The sequence below is a fragment of the Corapipo altera genome, unplaced genomic scaffold (genome assembly GCF_003945725.1).
Source record: "Corapipo altera isolate COAL_440 unplaced genomic scaffold, ASM394572v1 61553, whole genome shotgun sequence".
NCBI lineage: Eukaryota > Metazoa > Chordata > Aves > Passeriformes > Pipridae > Corapipo > Corapipo altera.
In genome coordinates, this window is record NW_020884918.1 from 4,968,717 (window position 1) to 4,985,541 (window position 16,825).

At 44.3% G+C, this 16,825-nt stretch overlaps 1 protein-coding gene across 4 annotated transcripts; it reads left to right on the forward strand.

Annotated features, from left to right (window-relative positions):
* The first annotated feature begins 1,602 nt into the window (after positions 1–1,602).
* SLC14A1 (solute carrier family 14 member 1 (Kidd blood group)) lies at positions 1,603–15,995 on the forward strand. 4 transcript variants are annotated; one of them, XM_027656098.1, is made up of 9 exons: positions 1,603–1,695; positions 7,328–7,502; positions 8,221–8,410; positions 8,847–8,975; positions 10,022–10,214; positions 11,988–12,135; positions 12,726–12,860; positions 13,826–13,875; positions 14,930–15,995. In XM_027656098.1, exons 2-9 carry the CDS (start codon positions 7,355–7,357, stop codon positions 15,104–15,106), a joined length of 1,170 nt encoding a protein of 389 aa, XP_027511899.1. In that variant the 5' UTR covers positions 1,603–1,695; positions 7,328–7,354; the 3' UTR covers positions 15,107–15,995. The 4 variants fall into 4 exon arrangements, with proteins under 4 accessions (XP_027511899.1, XP_027511896.1, XP_027511897.1 ...); XM_027656095.1 differs by lacking the exon at positions 1,603–1,695 and adding an exon at positions 1,709–1,773; XM_027656096.1 differs by lacking the exon at positions 1,603–1,695 and adding an exon at positions 4,814–4,829.
* Positions 15,996–16,825: the final 830 nt, after the last annotated feature.

Consider the following 16,825-nt stretch of genomic DNA (forward strand, 5'->3'; position numbering starts at 1 on the left):
GTGACAGGACAAGGCCCTGGCACAGGTTGCCCAGAGAAGCCGTGGCTGCCCCATCCCGGGAAGTGTCCAGGGCCAGGCTGGACAGGGTTTGGAGCAACCTGGTCTAGTGAAAAGTTGTCTGGAGTAACCTGGTCTAGTGGAAGGTTGCATACCCCCCACCACCCCCCCCCATGGCAGGGAAGTTGTAACAGGATGAGCTTTAAGGCCCGTTCCAATCCAAATCATTCTGTGATTCTGTGACTCCCTGGAGGAAAGTACCACCACATAGCTCTGCAGATGGAGGCAGCACAGCAACAAGTCCTGCCAGTCCCCTGTGCTGCACTCATTGACAAAGAGTAGAAAAGAAGTTGTTTCAAATAACTTGAAGCCAGGCCTAAGCATCCCTGAAACAGGAGATATGTGAAGCCTAAAACTCAATCCGAACAGTCTCCCTATGAGGGTCTCCCATCCAAATCACCCAGTGAATTTCCCTTCTTTTAAGATGCAAGGATTCATTTTACCAGCGAGAGAGTAAAGGCAGCCCAAGGAAAAATTAATAGTAAAGGGGAAAAATTTTACTGCACTGGAGTGATGTAGCTTCCCCTGCAAAATTTCGAGTAATATGTACTGCTTGGTGCACAGTCAGGGGATGACAGTGTCTGGCTCACTCACAAGGGTTAGTGCTTGTCTGATCAGAGGAAGCCTTGCTCATGCAGCAATGCTGACAACTTATGTCAGATGCCCCCCTCTTAGAGGAGAAAAAAGTCCATTTGGCTGTTAAAAACATCTCTATCAAAAGAGATGGACTCCAGGGATGGTCATGGTGAGAATAATATCATACGGATGCTGAGGCTGTTTCCATGGAGCTGGAGGAAACAAAGTCACAAAGCTAGATGGGTTCTGGTTCAACAATAAACCATTCTCTCTTGCACCCAGGTGAATTTGTAGGGTTGCCTCTCTAACTCATCACTGTAAAAGAGTCCTAACGTGAATTATGCCATGGCTTAAATTAGCCTAACAGGTTTCTTAAGTTCAGTAGCTTCTTCTCTGCCCTTTCTCCTATAACTCACTCTCTCAATACTTCCCTCTCCAGCCTCTTCTCTGCCTTTCACAACACTTCCACAACCTTATAAACCTCTTCAATATGCCACACTTCTGATATTCCAGATTCCTCCAGTGAGCAAGGGAGGGTAGGTTAAAAAAAAATTGATTTTCTCATATAGTTAATTAAAAAAAATTAAACAATGGAAGGTCACCAGGTCTTTCACTGCACTGTGTTAACAGAATTGTGCTTCTGAAAACTACCCAGAAATAGGAAAACTTTGACAGGTTGCTGAACACAAAATGTGCTGTGAGGTACATTTCCAGGTCAGAGTTTTGAGAGGGAAGGATGCTGAGTTGTGTTGGATAAGGAGAATAATGCTCAGGGTCACTGATAGTCCAGTTTAAAGCCTTCAGTCCTTCAGGTAGAGAGGAGAAAGAACTGAGTTAAAGGAGAATTAACAACAACAACAAAAAAAAAGACAAAGCAAAAAAAAAAAAAAAAAAAGGCAATGGGGAAGAGGCTGTTGGCAAGAGACCCAGGACAGAGTAAGAGGAAAGGTGGAGAATTCAAAGGGGAACCTTCTTAACATTTGCTTGCAGCTCACCAAGTGGGAGGAGAAACAAACTAATTAGTAATGTCAAGACAGGAGCCATGCTAGCCTATATAAGCTGGTGAGACATTTTCTTTTTCCCTACTTTCCTTCTTTCCTATTCAGCAAAGCAACAGCTACCCCTGAGTTCATCAGAGAGGTAAGAGCACTCTTGTTCATTCCTTTTAATGCACAGCAGTAAACATGCACCCTGTTACTGACTTACCTGGGTCCTTCCTCTCCCTCAAAACACCTGACAAACAGCATTTGATCAGTCCTGCTGAAGGAGAACTGCTAAGGCTCAGAAGGAGCAGAGACGTTAGGGAATGTCACAAGAATATCAATTATTGAGAAGCTTCTAGCAGGGTAAGGATTTATTAGTACTGCTTAGCCCAGCTGGATGAACCTTTGAGGAAAAAGAGAAAAGGAAAGAAAAATAAAATAACTGGAACTCTTTAACATCTTTTACTGCCTTTCTGTTCTGCAAAATGAAAAATGCCCAGATAGTAATTATACACAGTTAACGTGATGGTGTCTCTGCATTCCTCTTTCCCCGAGAGACAGATCCCTGAAAACTGAATTGCGGATGGGCTTAATGAATATTTGAATCTGAAGGATAAGCTTTCTTTGAACTAATACTTTGAAATATACCTTCTACGGGAAAACCTGAAGGTATTTTTTTTCACAGTGAGGGTCAAGTGCATTACAGTCTCTCTGTTTGGAGGAGCGTGCTTGTGCATGCTCGTGCTCCTGTACATGACACAACACTAATCCAGCTTTACTGGAAACAGTACACAGCCTGTGCTGGAACTAGAGTTGCTGAGAATATGGCCCTTTCCTCCTATTGTACTTGGATGCAGGAATTCCTCTAAAAACAGGCTGCACACAGAGCTGGCTGCCCGCAGACTTCACAGCAACAATTCAGAGAATGCGAGAGATACAATGGCCGCAATTGTGCGGTAGCAGGTCCTTGGACAAACAAATACCACACAGCAATTTAAACCCTCTCGATTTACAGAGAAACACTGATTTTGGCAGGGAAAGAGGAAAATTCCAGAAAGAAGAGAAAGTACTAGGTAACCTTTGCCGCATTTGCAGAGGAAAAAAAAAAAAAAAAAAAAAAGCCCAGCCCCAGCTTGGAAGTGCCTGGGAGGGTTAATCAGCCAAATTAAAAACTCTATTCCTTTCTCAGCTGCAAGCACCACACCGCTCTTACCATGCATAACACATAACGGGTGTGTGACCGGGTTTGTCTCCACTTCAGCAGGTGAATAAAGGAGTATTTGTAGGCCCTGACGCTGCAGGAGTGCAGCTCCAGCGCGGAGCCTGCTCGGCGGCAGCTTTAACGAGGCATTACTGGGATGCCGTGGGTATGGCATGGCATGGAGGAAGTGTACACAAGTGGAAGGAAAATTGATTTAGGGAGACACAAAGTTGCATAACATCAGTACTTTGGCTGCAGGACATTTATTAACTCTGAAAAGATGGTTAAAAAAAAAAAATAGATTAGCGACTCGGCCCCGTGATGATTTCATCTGCATAAAAGGGGAACATCTTTCTTTTCATCTTCTGTTTTGTTTCACGGGAAGCTCTCTCTTCCCATGGAAAAAAAATAGTTTTAAATAGTTCCTCTGCACTCACAGCAGAGCACAAATCAGTCCTTGCACCACTAGGATGAAAATTACATTCAGACTGGCTCTGCCTGGGTCCTGCTGCTGCTCCTGTATCTCACCAGTTACATACCAGTATTGGGAGCCCTCACTGCATGGCTGCAGAGCTTATGTAAGATGAGGCAGTGTGCTTCGACCTGTCTGAGGACAGGACTTGGTCTTCAGTTAAGAATCTGACAACACTTTCCCAAACTAATAGAAATCAGGAATAATAAAAAAAAATTTAGCAAACTCACCTCCCCGCAAAAGCCAAGCAGTTTGTTCCCAGCTTCTCTGGGATCCTTTTGTAATTATTTCTATTTCCTTCCTTTGTGCACTAAGGAAAAAAAAAGGCACTTTGAGTGAAAACCACATGTTATCATAACTTCAGTGGCAGGTCTTCAAAAGACCTGCTGCAGACTGGCCTTCATGCAATCCCCATCAGAACATGCACACTTGAGTTTGAACTAATATTCAGGCATTACTGTCTTAAAATTCTCTGAACATCTCCATAATTCTGAGAGAAGACACCTTTTGTAGTCTCTCCTTTCTCAAATACCTGCTATCACCTATTCCCTAGAACAAGGTAAAGTGTTAACAAATCATTAATCTGAGCTTATATGGCAGGTGCTGCTTTGTAAAGTGTCAAAAATTATTAAAAATGCATGAAAAATTCTATACTGATGCCAGTTTCAAAGTGGTTCACCACATCTTTATATTTTCTTTGGACAACTAAGTAGAAATAGTGCAAGTCCTCCATGGTCTGTGTTTCTGAACAGATGGGACAAGCCTCAAGGTGGTGGTGACAGCCAAACACCCTCACACAGGAGGCAGCCCCCAGGCAGCACCCGGAATGTGACTCAGAGAGGCCAGAAAGCCAATGGGGCTGGATCTGGGTCTTTACAGTTCCAAGACCCCATCAGAAAACAGAGGTCCTCCTGGCCTACCCATTACCCACCAGGCTGCTCTGCAGCTGAGGAAATTGTTCCATAATGATTTTATTCTCCCTTAGCATATATATAACCATAGAATCAGACAATGTTGAGGGGTTGGAATGGACCTTAAAGATCATGTAGTCTCAACCCACCTTACCATGGGCAGGGACACCTTCCATAATCACAGAATGGTTTGGATTGGAAGGGGCCTTAAAGATCATGTCATTCCACCCTCTGCCATGGGCAGGGACACCTTCCACTAGACCATATTGCTCCAAGCCCTGTCCAACCTGGCTTTAGACACTTCCAGGGCTGGGGCAGCCACAGCTTCTCTGGGCAACTTGTGCCAGGGCCCCACCACCCTCTCAGGGAAGAATTTCTTCCCTATATCCCATCTAACCCTACCCTCTGCCAGTGGGAAGCCATTCACACTTGTCCTGTCACTACTACTGAACACATAGGAAAGGTGAAACCTGATCCCTCTCCGTAGACAATCAACCTTTGATAGACTGGGACTGTCCGGGGGCTGGACTAGATAACCATTAAAGGTCCCTTTCAACCCAAAGTACTCTATGATTCTATGATTCTGTGATATAACGAACATGAGTTTGACCAGCACTGCTGGCCAGAAGGTAACTGAGTCCCTGAGACTTTGGATATTCCAGAAGGACAGATGTGCAGGGTACTGACACAGCCTCCATCGGGGATGAAGTTTGAAACAGCTTAGTGGAAGTGACTCACCGGGGTCACCTGGTGTTTTTGCCATGCCAAGTGCATTGAGCTGGCTTCATTCCTGCCCATGGGAACGCAGAGCAAAGGAGTTCTGCTGGCTCAGTCTTGCAGTATGCACTTAACTGCCTTTATATGGCAAAGCAATACATCAGTTTTTGACAAATTAGAGCCCTCAACTTGATCCATTTTTTTTTTTCTCCACTTTGCAAGTGGGTCAGTGACACCACTACTTCTTCACGTGCACATTGCACCCCACACTGCACACCCTGCTCCAGGTCTCACTCAGCATGGAGGGAAACACCTTGGGCATGGGACACACAGCATCATTCTGCAGCGCAACAGCACTTGACTTTGCAGGTTAGCAACTGGGAAAGCCTAACTAAAGAGGAAGATTCTTTAAATGGAAAATGTAAATGCACTTTCACCAAATGAGGAGCATTTATCTTGGCTGGAAATTTTGATTTAACTGAAAGTGCATCCAATTCACTTATTCCATTATTTCAGAATAAAAAATGAGAAAAGTGAAGGTTAATGAATCAAGGTAATGAATTATAAGCGAGCCAGGAAAAAGCCTTCCAGGACCAAGACACCATCCCTAGAAACACTTTTTTCTCTTTTTCTTCCTTAACCTTTTTATTTAAGGTCCTTGCCTTTGTGTCCTCCACAAAGTCAAATTCAACACTCTTCTGCATACCAGTCCTGTAATCAGCCTCTCATATGGAACCTGTCCTTATATTAGTTGGGCTCTTCTGGAAAGCATGAAATGTCTGTTTCCTATTTGTGCAGATATTTACTACATCCTGAAAGGTGACCACCAGTCCTCCTGTAGCACACAGTAAGAAACTGGCCAGGATGTGGATTAACAACCTATTCCCCTACACAGACTCGGAGCTGCTTAACCACAAGTCTGGGTCTGGAAGTGTAATGCCCAGGGGTGAGGCTGCTTAAGCTTAGTTGCCCAGCACCTGTGTTTCTGAAGTTTGGATTCTCTACCTGAGCTATTAGGAAGGCTTTTACTGAAGTTTCAAGTGAGTCAAGGACTAACTCAATATTTATGTGTTTCTATCATCCTATTTAGACTATCAACCCCCTCCCTAAATTCATTGCTTTTTGCACAAGCCAGTACTCACCAGTGAGACCTGAAGCAGGTCTAGTTCTGTATTCACTCAACAACGCACCTTGTCTTGTGTTTTCTTTGCCTTGGTAATTACCAAGAATTAGTCCTACTCTTCAGGAAACAGAGTATGCTCCAGGGAAAGGTTTGGCTGTTCTTAATTTGCTGGCTTCATATTGAGAATTGTCCCTTAGACAAATAACATTTTGGCTATAGGACACTGTTCTCAAAATCCAGTGTTTACAGTTAGGTATAAATCTCTGATCCAGAGACTTACAGCCTGAATAAGCCTGTCTAGAGCTGTATGAGGTGCCAAAGGGTTTTCCAACAGCTCCTTATCCAAAAAAACTGTGTCCCATAGGGGACCCCATCTCTGCCAGCCCTGTGTGGATACCCGAAACACCTTATTTAGGCCTAAACATCTTTTTTTGACCTATAACAGTCCCCTACCTTATTTAAATGTTCTTATAGTACCTGCTAAATTTAATAGGTGTCTTTTCATTAGTCCCTTAGGGCTTCTTACTGCAGCTTCCAACATGTGGTCCCCTATCTTGTCTTGGCAGAAAACAAAGCAACATGACTGAGGTAGAGTGGAAATCAAGCACTGTGAATTTGGCCTTTAGGCTCTTGAATCAGTGCTGGGTATTTCTAAAGACGGGCAGCTGAAAGTGTAGTTCTTTTGAGAAAAGAAATGCATGTGAGTAATGAAATAAGGCACCATGAACATCCCTCAGGCTAAGCCTGTGCTCATGAGGAAGGCTGAACTGATCCCAGAGACCTATAAACCCAGCTTTAGGTGCCTGTTATTGACGGCTGATGGACAAATTGAAACTGGAAATACAAATTACGCAGCAGAGGAAACTTAATAATTAAAACACCTTCTTATATCGGCTGGATAGCTCTATCAAGCTGAATCTTGAGGCAGACTTCAACCTCTGTGAAACCAGTGTCCTCTAATGCTGTCTTGCTCTTTTTGAAATGACCCTTTAAATCAAGAGCTGCTTGATTTCTAGAACACCTGGTATAGCTGAGAAGGGTTTCAATATTGGGTAAAACACCATGACAAAAGGGTCGGTCATTCCTTGTGGTGTTCAAATGCGTGGAATTCTGGAAGGACAGAGCATAAGTTCATGGAGACACGAGAATCAGGTATGTTCAGAATAAGGATTTCCCTCTTTCTGGCTCCTAAATAGCACAAAGTGAGCAATAATATATGGTAGAGAGAATAAACAGGAACTAGTGAGAGGCATTACAACAAACTGTTCTGTTTTCTTTTTGCCTTAGATTTTACCAAAGGCCCAGAACAATAACATGGAAAACATTGTTGATGTCAAGATAGACACCAAGGGGGAAAGAAAGCCAATGAAGCAGAATCCACTGAGCAAAGGTGGAAAGAGAGTCTGCAAAGCTGTTGGGTACATCACTGGAGACATGAAGGAATTTGGAGCCTGGCTAAAAGGTAAAGATCCTTCATCATGAGTAATTAGGAGATTCCAAACAAAAAGTACATCAAAGGAGTAATAACTAACTTCTCAGCTATGTGACTCAGTTCAGAGTAGTACAGAAACTACTTTTAGCCTGATTTATATCTGTTTTGTAGGTGGAAAAAAATCAGCTTTGTGCAGAGATTCACATACTGCTTAAATCTTGAGGATGTCTGAGATGACATTTACCTCCCAACAAGCCATGTACAAATGGAATTTAGTCCCACAGAACATAGCCCCAGATGGTTATTCTGTGCTCTGCCATTCTTCATAACACTCCATGTCCTTTCAGCTGAGCAGTTGCTGTCAAGCCTATTGCCACTGTGAAGTTAAATTACACATAGGTAGGTGTGTTTGGTCCCCACAATAAATCAGCAGTGGGATATTCATACAATTTGCCATCTGAGCCACAGACATCATAAATTAGCTGGTTCATATGAATCCGGTCCAGGGTACTTTATAACAGGGGTTCTGGCAACCATGCTGTTCATCTCAGTTTTCCAGCTGTAAGGCTGCAGTATAGACCATAATAAATCCCAGTCAGGTTTTGCAGTCTTGTTGATTCATTGCTTCAGTCGTGCTGCCAAGTCCCACCGCCAGAACTCTTCCTGAGTTTCAAAAATACATCCCGGAATCAGCACCATCTGTGTACCTTAGGGGGCTTGTTTTATTATTTAATTTGATGTCTTCCAGATAAACCTCTCCTGATCCAGTTTTTTGACTGGGTGCTGCGTGGGATATCCCAGGTGATGTTTGTCAACAATCCCCTCAGTGGGCTGATTGTCCTTGCTGCCTTTGTGCTGCAGAACCCTTGGTGGGCACTCACAGCGTGTTTGGGAACAGTTGTCTCAACCTTAACAGCACTTATTCTGGGTCAGGACAGGTAAGTCCATCCTTTTCCCTCTCAAAAGCAAGTGGTCACTTCAGTGCTGACTTACGTGTTAAACACATTATATGGATGAGAAGCCTGAACTTAGTGGAACGTGTCCCTGTCCCTGGCAGGGGGCTGGAACTAGATGATCTTTAAGGTTCCTTCCGACCCAAACCTGCTATGATTGCATGATCCAGCCTTCACTGGCCATGTGTCTGGTCAGGCAGGACCAGACAGATCTTCCCACCTGTTACAAAGGGACAGTGGACATACCTACTGAAGTGGTTGAGGGCACCTGGGACTCAAATGTGCAAAACTGAATGTCAGTGGATGAGTCTGGGCAGGTCTTCACCACACAGAGTCACAACTGCTTGGGGAGGGAGGGGGTGATGCAAGCAAAGCCTTCTCAGGTGAGAAGATTTCAAGGTTAGTTTTTCCCTTCCCACAGGTCAGCCATAGCAGCCGGCCTGTATGGATACAATGGGATCCTGGTGGGATCACTTGTGGCCGTCTTCTCTGCTAAGGGAGACTACTACTGGTGGCTCCTGCTGCCCGTTTCACTGCTGTCCATGACTTGGTAAGGCCCCTCTCCTTCTTTTTCCAACCCATGAGTCTCCACACTGAGACTGAGCTGTTGTATTTCTATGCAGAGCCCAATGAAAGGAAATACGACTAACATACTGCTAAATCCATGCCATTATTTGCACTTTTGAACTCAAATGTAATCCAGAAACAAATAAAAATACCCACATAATCACAAATAAGCCCAGTGGGGAGAAGGAAATCGATGGCTGATCACATGTAATTCAATACTCTAAATGGGAGTCATATTGCTGTGATGAGTCAATTCATTTTTGTTTCAAGAGGAACATTATTTTCGCCATTCCCCATTGTCATCAACCACAAGTGTTCCATCTATTTAAGCCACCAAATAAAAATGTCATGAAAATTTACTTCTCCAGGCACAGAAGCTGTTCAGTGGTCCCAAGGCATGACGGTTGACGCTAATCAAAACAAACAACTAATAATACTTCACTCATATATATGACAAAATAATCCGCTAGGTAATGGGACAGCAAAAGATTTTGAAAGCCGGCCTTTGACCCCAAAATGTCTAGTTGCAGATTGCTAAAACCATGCATATAATTTGTCTGCCTGAAGTTCATGTAGTCTTACAGTCACTTTGATGTCAGCTTTTACTTCTGATCCACAAGCTTGAGCAAGGGCACACAGCCACGTTCACAGTTCACTCAGACCTGGCAAAGGTGTACAGTATTCAGTCCAGTTCGAGTGCTGGAAAGAAAAAAGGTGAACACTGAGACTGAGCTGGGGAATACCTCCATTAAATTGCTGGATCCTGTCTCCTTCATGCTCACCAAATTCACCATATATATTGTATAACATGACAGGAATCTAGACATTTATAACTGCCTTGGAAAGGGCAGGATATTTATACAGTGACCCTGTCATGTGTCTGATTTGATCAGAAAGATTGAGGAATTAAATAGCTTTAAAAAAAATAGACTGAACTTGCTGTAGTGGGGTTTATGGTTGGATTTGGCTCTGGTGGTTTTTTTGCCTAGCTGACCAGCTTCTAGTGAGACCATTTTATTCTTCTTTCAGCCCCATTTTCACCAGTGCTTTAGCTTCAGTCTTCTGTAAGTGGGACCTGCCTGTTCTCACCTTGCCTTTCAACTTGGCCTTGACCCTCTATCTGGCTGCATCAGGACCACACAACCTCTTCTTCCCTACAACTGTCGTTCAGCCTGCAACAGCAACACCAAACATCACCTGGACAGATGCTGAAATCACAATGGTAGGTTGTCTTAAAGATAACAGTCTTCTTCACTTACAAATAAAAACACTACAGAAATGTATTATATTCCTTTATAGGATCCCAGAATGGTTTGGGTTGGAAGGGACTTTAAACACCATATTGTTCCACCCTCCTGCCACAGGCAGGGACACCTTCCATTAGACCAGGTTGATCCAAGTCCCATCCAACCTGGCCTTGGACACTTCCAGGGCTGAGGCAGCCACAGCTTCCATGGGTAACCTGGGCCAGGGCCTCATCACCCTCACAGACAACAATTCCTTCCCAATATCCCATCTAACCCTCCCCTCTGGCAGTGGGAAGCCATTCCCCCCATCCTGTCCCTCCATCCCTTGTCTCAGATCCCTCTCCAGCTCTCCTGAAGCCCCTTTAGCCCTGGAAGGGGCTCTCAGGTCTCCCTGGAGCCTTCTCTTCTCCAGGTGAACACCCCCAGCTCTCCCAGGAGCAGAGGGGCTCCAGCCCTTGGAGCATCTTTATCACTCTGGACTCATCCCAACAGGTCCACCTCCCTTGTTACTGCAGTACAGCCTGGCAATACAAAATTTGGTTCATAAGATGGCTTGTTATCCAAGATGTAAATGTTTACTCTAGGAATGAACATTTTGATAGCTGAAAAACACAAATCTTGTTGGTATCTTCCATTTGCAGTTGGATCTGAATCTTCAAAGAGTCTCTAGAATCCAATTCCCCTTTTCTGTCGTAACTGATCACCTCCCCATAGCTAAGGTTGTCCTGAGACTTCCAGTTAACTCACAGGGTACTTTGGGTTTTTCACACAGAATGCTTATAAAATTGCATTTTCCTAATTAGACATGAGCAAGCAGATATTACTATGGTAGAATAGTTACAAATGGGAGCAGGGACACATTCATATATTTTTAATTTATATTCAAGTCAGAACTTCCCAAAGAAACATTTTATAGTATAACACTATAAACCGTATAGATATGAGAGTAACTGCTTTCCCCCAAGGCTCAGCAGACTATTTTGAGGGATACCCAGGGAGTGATTAAGAAAAGGGAAGTTAATTGACATTAAATATCAACCCAAAAGTGACATTTCAGAACACTTACCATGGTGCATAATTTTATGGGGATCATAAATGGAAAAGTGCCTCAAAACCATCTTTAAGCTGTGACCAAGCTTGTGGGTCTCTGTCCCACCAACTCAGCAACTCCATTCACATTCCCCGTGAATCCCAAGAGCGTTTCAGGTATATAACTAAACTGAGAATAAAGCCTTTTCTGAGTTAAAGTCTCATAATTCTGACCAAGCCATTATTGGCCATATCACCCTTGGATCTGCCCAGTCAGAGGGGAATGTCCTCTCAAAGGCATCATCTACCTGAACACTTCCATGCCCTGGGCTCCCTGTCGTGGTTCATATGGGTATGAAAAATGGCCAAGTCAGCAGCAGGTGCAAATACGATGAGTAAACCCTTTCACAAAATATTTATGTTTGATATTAGACCAAAAACCTGGCAGAGGAGCTCATGGCTAGGGAACAAGTCATGACTCATTTCCATTGAAGGGGCAACCCTGTGGAAATGCCCTGCTGTCTCTCGAGAGGCATCCAAATGCTCCACTTAGGAAGACAGACTGCATCCAGTAAATGCCAAACACGAAACTGGCCAAGAAAAATATGTTAAAAACCAAAAAGTTACAACACTGATAACAAATAACAAATTGTCTTGTTTTTTTGGTTTTTTGGGTTTTTTTGTTGTTAGTTTTGTGGGTTTTTTTTAAATTCTTACAGCTCCTGCAATCCGTTCCAGTCGGCGTGGGTCAGGTTTATGGTTGTGACAATCCCTGGACTGGGGGAATCTTCCTGGTGGCTTTATTTATCTCTTCCCCACTCATTTGTCTGCATGCAGTGATTGGCTCAGCAGTGGGGATGCTGGCAGGTAAGGATTTGAATTGTGTCACAGATTTGTATAAAAGCATAGAGAACAAAAGAGGAACTGCAATAAGCAGAGCACTTACAGTCACAAGTTTTTCTTCCATTGGAGAACAACTGCTTGAAAACAAAACACACATAGACTTCTGCTTTAAGAATTCTTTTGATTGACTTCCCCATTCTCTTACCTTGTTTTGTGATGGTGAAAATCTTCAGAAGTGTGTGTTGGGCTGAGATGAACTTTTACCATGAAATACTTAATTTCTGGATATGTTCTGGTGGGTTTAGGAGCAGACTAATAAAAGTCATAGCCATCAGTGTGGATGTGTGGGCCCCAGGGATGCATTTAAGGCTCACACATGGGCTCATATGTCCGCTGTTGAAATCACATCATCAGATTCAGCTCAGGGAAATTCTGCCATGAATTCATCAGATTAAAGTGCCTTTGGCGTTAGACTGGAACAACACGACCACAAATAGGAGCTCCACGCACATATGCTGGCTAGAACCCTTGAAGAGCTGGATTCCTGCCATTCCTCCGCTGCTTTCACCTCTTTGGCCAAGGAATGACAACATCTTCGGCTTATTTTTTTCCAGGGCTGAGCTTGGCAACACCGTTTAGCCAGATCTACTCCGGGCTGTGGGGCTACAACAGCTCCCTCTCCTGCATTGCCATCGGGGGCATGTTCTACGCCCTCACCTGGCAGACACATCTGCTGGCGATTGCCTGCGGTAAGTACCCAATGTGTTCTCACCTCAGCCACTCTTCCTTTTGAAGTGACTCAAGAGGCATTCGTAGCAGAGGTGGATGGAGCCAGATGGGCACCTCCAGGCAGGCAGATGGACTTAGGTGAGACTGACAAATGATGGAGCCGGGTGCTGGAGCCGTGGCTTTAAACCTGACCTGACAGAATAAAAGCTGTCCTTTTATTTTCAGCCAAGAGCTGTGTTTAAAAACAAGAGATGTGATCAGTGGACACTGATTAACCAAGGCCCTTGAAATTGGGCGATTCATTTTGAGACATTAATTGTATTTGTTCTTCCGTTGCTGGATGAATCATGGTGGGTTTTCCAATCACAGATGCCAGCTCAGGTTCCTTCTTTGACGAAGGACATACCTAAACTTTGAGAAAAGTGGAGCTCGAGATCAGACCACAGCTGTAGTTAGACAGTACACATTCCCATTCTATTGAAATGGATACCAAAGGCATGAGCTAGGTAACACAGCATGATTGAAGAATTATTTATAAGGCAATTCCATATGAAATTTCAATATCAGAGTGAGCTGGGAGTGAAACTGTTGTTCATTCAGTGCTCATATAAAAAAGATTTAGCTTTGTATCTCATTGACCCACCTTCAAGCCCCAGAGGCAGGACAGATGAGGGTGGAGGGGTTATTTTCCTGTTTAACCCCATCCATCAAGCTACATACTTTCCATGTCAGTGCATTTTTCAAAAGCCTCTGATTCCATAGCACATTTCTCATCACTCCAGTTATTTTCTTTGTTTGTTTGTTTGTTTGTTTCACCCTTTCCCTAGGCTCCAGGTTGGAGGAGATACAGTGCTAAAGAAAGAGCTGTTGAGGCAGGGTCATGATCACTGGTTGAACTACCCAAGGCAGGGTGAGAGATGTTTGTCCTTGCTGTCCTACTCTATGAGCAACTGAACTCACCAGGAACTACCTTTCTTTTTCACAGCACTCTTCAGTGCCTACCTGGGAGCAGCAGTGACCAGCATATTGTCTGTGGTAAGTAGTGTATCAGTTAAGGTCTGGTTTCTAACAAGAGATCTGAGCGCTGATCTGTATTTTTTCCTGGCTTGTCAGGCAAAACACCCAGATGTGGAGAGGAATTCAGCCAAAGGCAGACATGGTCCAGAAGAGAATTTATTATCTGCCCAGGGGGGTGGTGTGATTACCATTGGAATAGGTCACTTAGAATCATCACTTATCACTTTTCTTCCTCAGAGTTTGAATGAACTTCCACAGCTCAGCTCTCAACACTTATGAGATCACAGAATCACAGAATGGTTTGGGTTGGAAGGGATCCTAAAGATCGTCTCATTCCACCCCCTGCCATGGGAAGGACACCTTCCACTATTCCAGGTTGCTCCAGGTCCTGTCCAACCTGGCCTTGGACACTTCCAGGGATGGGGCAGCCACAGCTTCTCTGGCCAACCTGTGCTAGGGCCTCACCACTCTCAACTCTCACAGGGAAGAATTCCTTCCCAATATCCCATCTAACCCTGCCCTCTGCCACTGTCATTGTGAAACCATTCCCCTTGTCCTGTCACTGCAGGCCCTCTCCAGCTCTCTTGGAGCCCCTGAAGGCACTGGCAGGCTGCTATAAGGTCTCCTCTCTTTCAGATATTTACATTTCTATACTTTGTGCCTGATAATGATTGAGAAAGGGCACTCCACATGTGCAAAGAAATACTACATTTGGGTTTAATTCCCTTTCTCAATTGCCAAAGGACAATCAGTACAACAGCCCAGGGAAAAGCTGAATGCTTCTGGTGTCCATTCCTGCCTCATCTCCACCCACTCCTGCCTCATGTCCCTCTGAGACCAGGGTAGATGCACAAAGAGAAGGCAGCTCTCTCACCAGAGCTGATAGATATTACAGGCTAATGCACAGTCTCAAGATCTCATAAAGAAACCCTGTCTCCCTAGGGAAAGGCTCAATGCAGAACCAGGTCTAGACTTCCTTGAGAAACCTTATTCCAAAGTGCCTGGCTCTGGGTTTTATTCAAATAAAAGAAAGACACATAGTGAATAGGTGGTTTGCTATTTTTCTTTGCAGTATGGGGTGCCATCAGGAACCTGGTCTTTTTGCTTGTCTGCATTGACTTTCCTGCTAATAACCACGACCAACTCTGCCATCTACAAGATGCCACTCTCCAAAGTTGCCTACCCAGAAGCCAACCGAGCTTATTACCTGAAGATGAGGAAACATCAAAGGTCTTCCTGTGAGGCATAAAGACCCAAGAAGAGAGATACTTGGCAGACTTTAAGGCAAGACCACAAGGTGTTTCCCCAATAGAATGTTATTTGTGTGCTACAAAGTCAAACACCACCTTCTGAATGGAGAGACCTTTTCCACCACGTCTTCTTTGTTCTGTTAGAACAAAATTTCTATTAGATAGGACTGTGTTGGAAGGACCTTTTCCAAGACCAACCAGCCTGTAATGATTTTAAAGCACATATGTCTGGAAAGACATTTGAATAATAAAACAATGGGGAAATCACTTAGAAGTCATAAAGAAAAATCTCTTTGTGAAAGTGAAGGCACAGCAATCAGATGTAAAGCAATGAAGAGGATCTTTCAGCATCTGAAGGGAATCCTAATAAGTGGCTAAAACCACCTTATGACAGCAATAGGATACATCTTAGATAGCTTCATAGTAGCAGAGAAGTGGAATAAAGAGTACCCTTTGTCAAGTATGAAACAGGGGGTGAAGAATTCTACCTGGAGGACCTCTTGAGCCCCGTGGAGAAAACTGTGCATTAGCAGCCATCAAACATAAGATGGGGATGATTTTCATGATTTTTGTGTTAATCTCATGATTTTTCTTAATACTTGAACCTGGTGATGGGTTAACAAAGGAGAGGACAGCAAAAAAAGTCACCGCTGTCCCTTTCCTGTGCAATAAAATGGGTCTGTTCAGTCTATGAAAAGTAGAACCAGTTTGAGGTGATCTCCTTGACCTCCCTCTCTGCACTGTCCCCCTCAGACCACCAGTATCAAACACAGTAAAATGCTGCTCTGTCCCAACCTCCTGCTGGTGCTCAGGGGGGATTTCTGGCTCTCTGCAACTCCCTGACAGGAGGGTGGAGCCTGGGGGGGTTGGGTTCTGCTCCCAAGGAATAAGGTGAGAGAAAACATCCTCAAGTTGCATCAGGGAGATTTAGGCTGGATATTGGGAAAAAATTTCTTCACTGAGAAGGCTGTCCATCCCTGGCACAGCTGCCCAACGCAGTGTTGGAGTCCCCATCCCTTGAGGGATTTAAAAGCCCTGTGGAAGTGGCATGTGGGGACATGGTTTAGTGGTGGCCTTGGCAGTGCTGGGGGAGTGGTTGGAGTGGGTGGTCTTAGAGGTCTTTTCCAACATAAAAGAGTCTATGAAGCTGCTGCTCTGCCATTTCTCTCTGTCCCCCAATAGGAAAGGGATGGTTGGGGGACCAGAGCAGCAGAGCTCTGCAGCAGACCAGCCACATCCCACTTCTGCACAGGCTCCCAGGGTTTGCAGGGGGAGAAGGGGAGAAGCTGACCTTGCACTAAACAGCACTGGCCACCTCATCGGGCATTAACTCAGCCTTTCTGGCTCACAGAGATACTCCATCTCGTGGTGAAGATGATATCTTCACCAAAAATACTCCATATCCTAAGGTCTTGCAGTTGGCATGACCCTTCGTGCAGTAACGTCGCTCCAGGAAAAGCAAATCAAACCCTGCTCTTCTTGTAGCAGATTAAATAAAATCCAACCTGTGAATAGTGCTACTGACGATTTCTGAGTTGGGGGGCTGGGGGGGGGAACCACAAAAGAAACATGTTGTTTTTCAAGCATTGCAGAGATCTGAGTGTAAAATATTTGGGATAAATCGCTGGCAGTATATTCCAGTGAAGTTTCAGGTTTTCAGATGTTCAACAGTATTTCTGTATGACTGACACTCCGGAGGCCATTTGTAAAAACGTACC

What these genes read in the sequence shown, in the direction of transcription:
- SLC14A1 (XM_027656098.1), top strand. Translation starts at nt 7,355, where the DNA reads ATGGAAAACATTGTTGATGTCAAGATAGACACCAAGGGGGAAAGAAAG. An exon ending in TCACTGCTGTCCATGACTTG is followed by an intron (nt 8,976 to 10,021) that starts GTAAGGCCCCTC and finishes TTCTTCTTTCAG; the next exon opens with CCCCATTTTCACCAGTGCTT. An exon ending in CAGATGCTGAAATCACAATG is followed by an intron (nt 10,215 to 11,987) that starts GTAGGTTGTCTT and finishes AAATTCTTACAG; the next exon opens with CTCCTGCAATCCGTTCCAGT.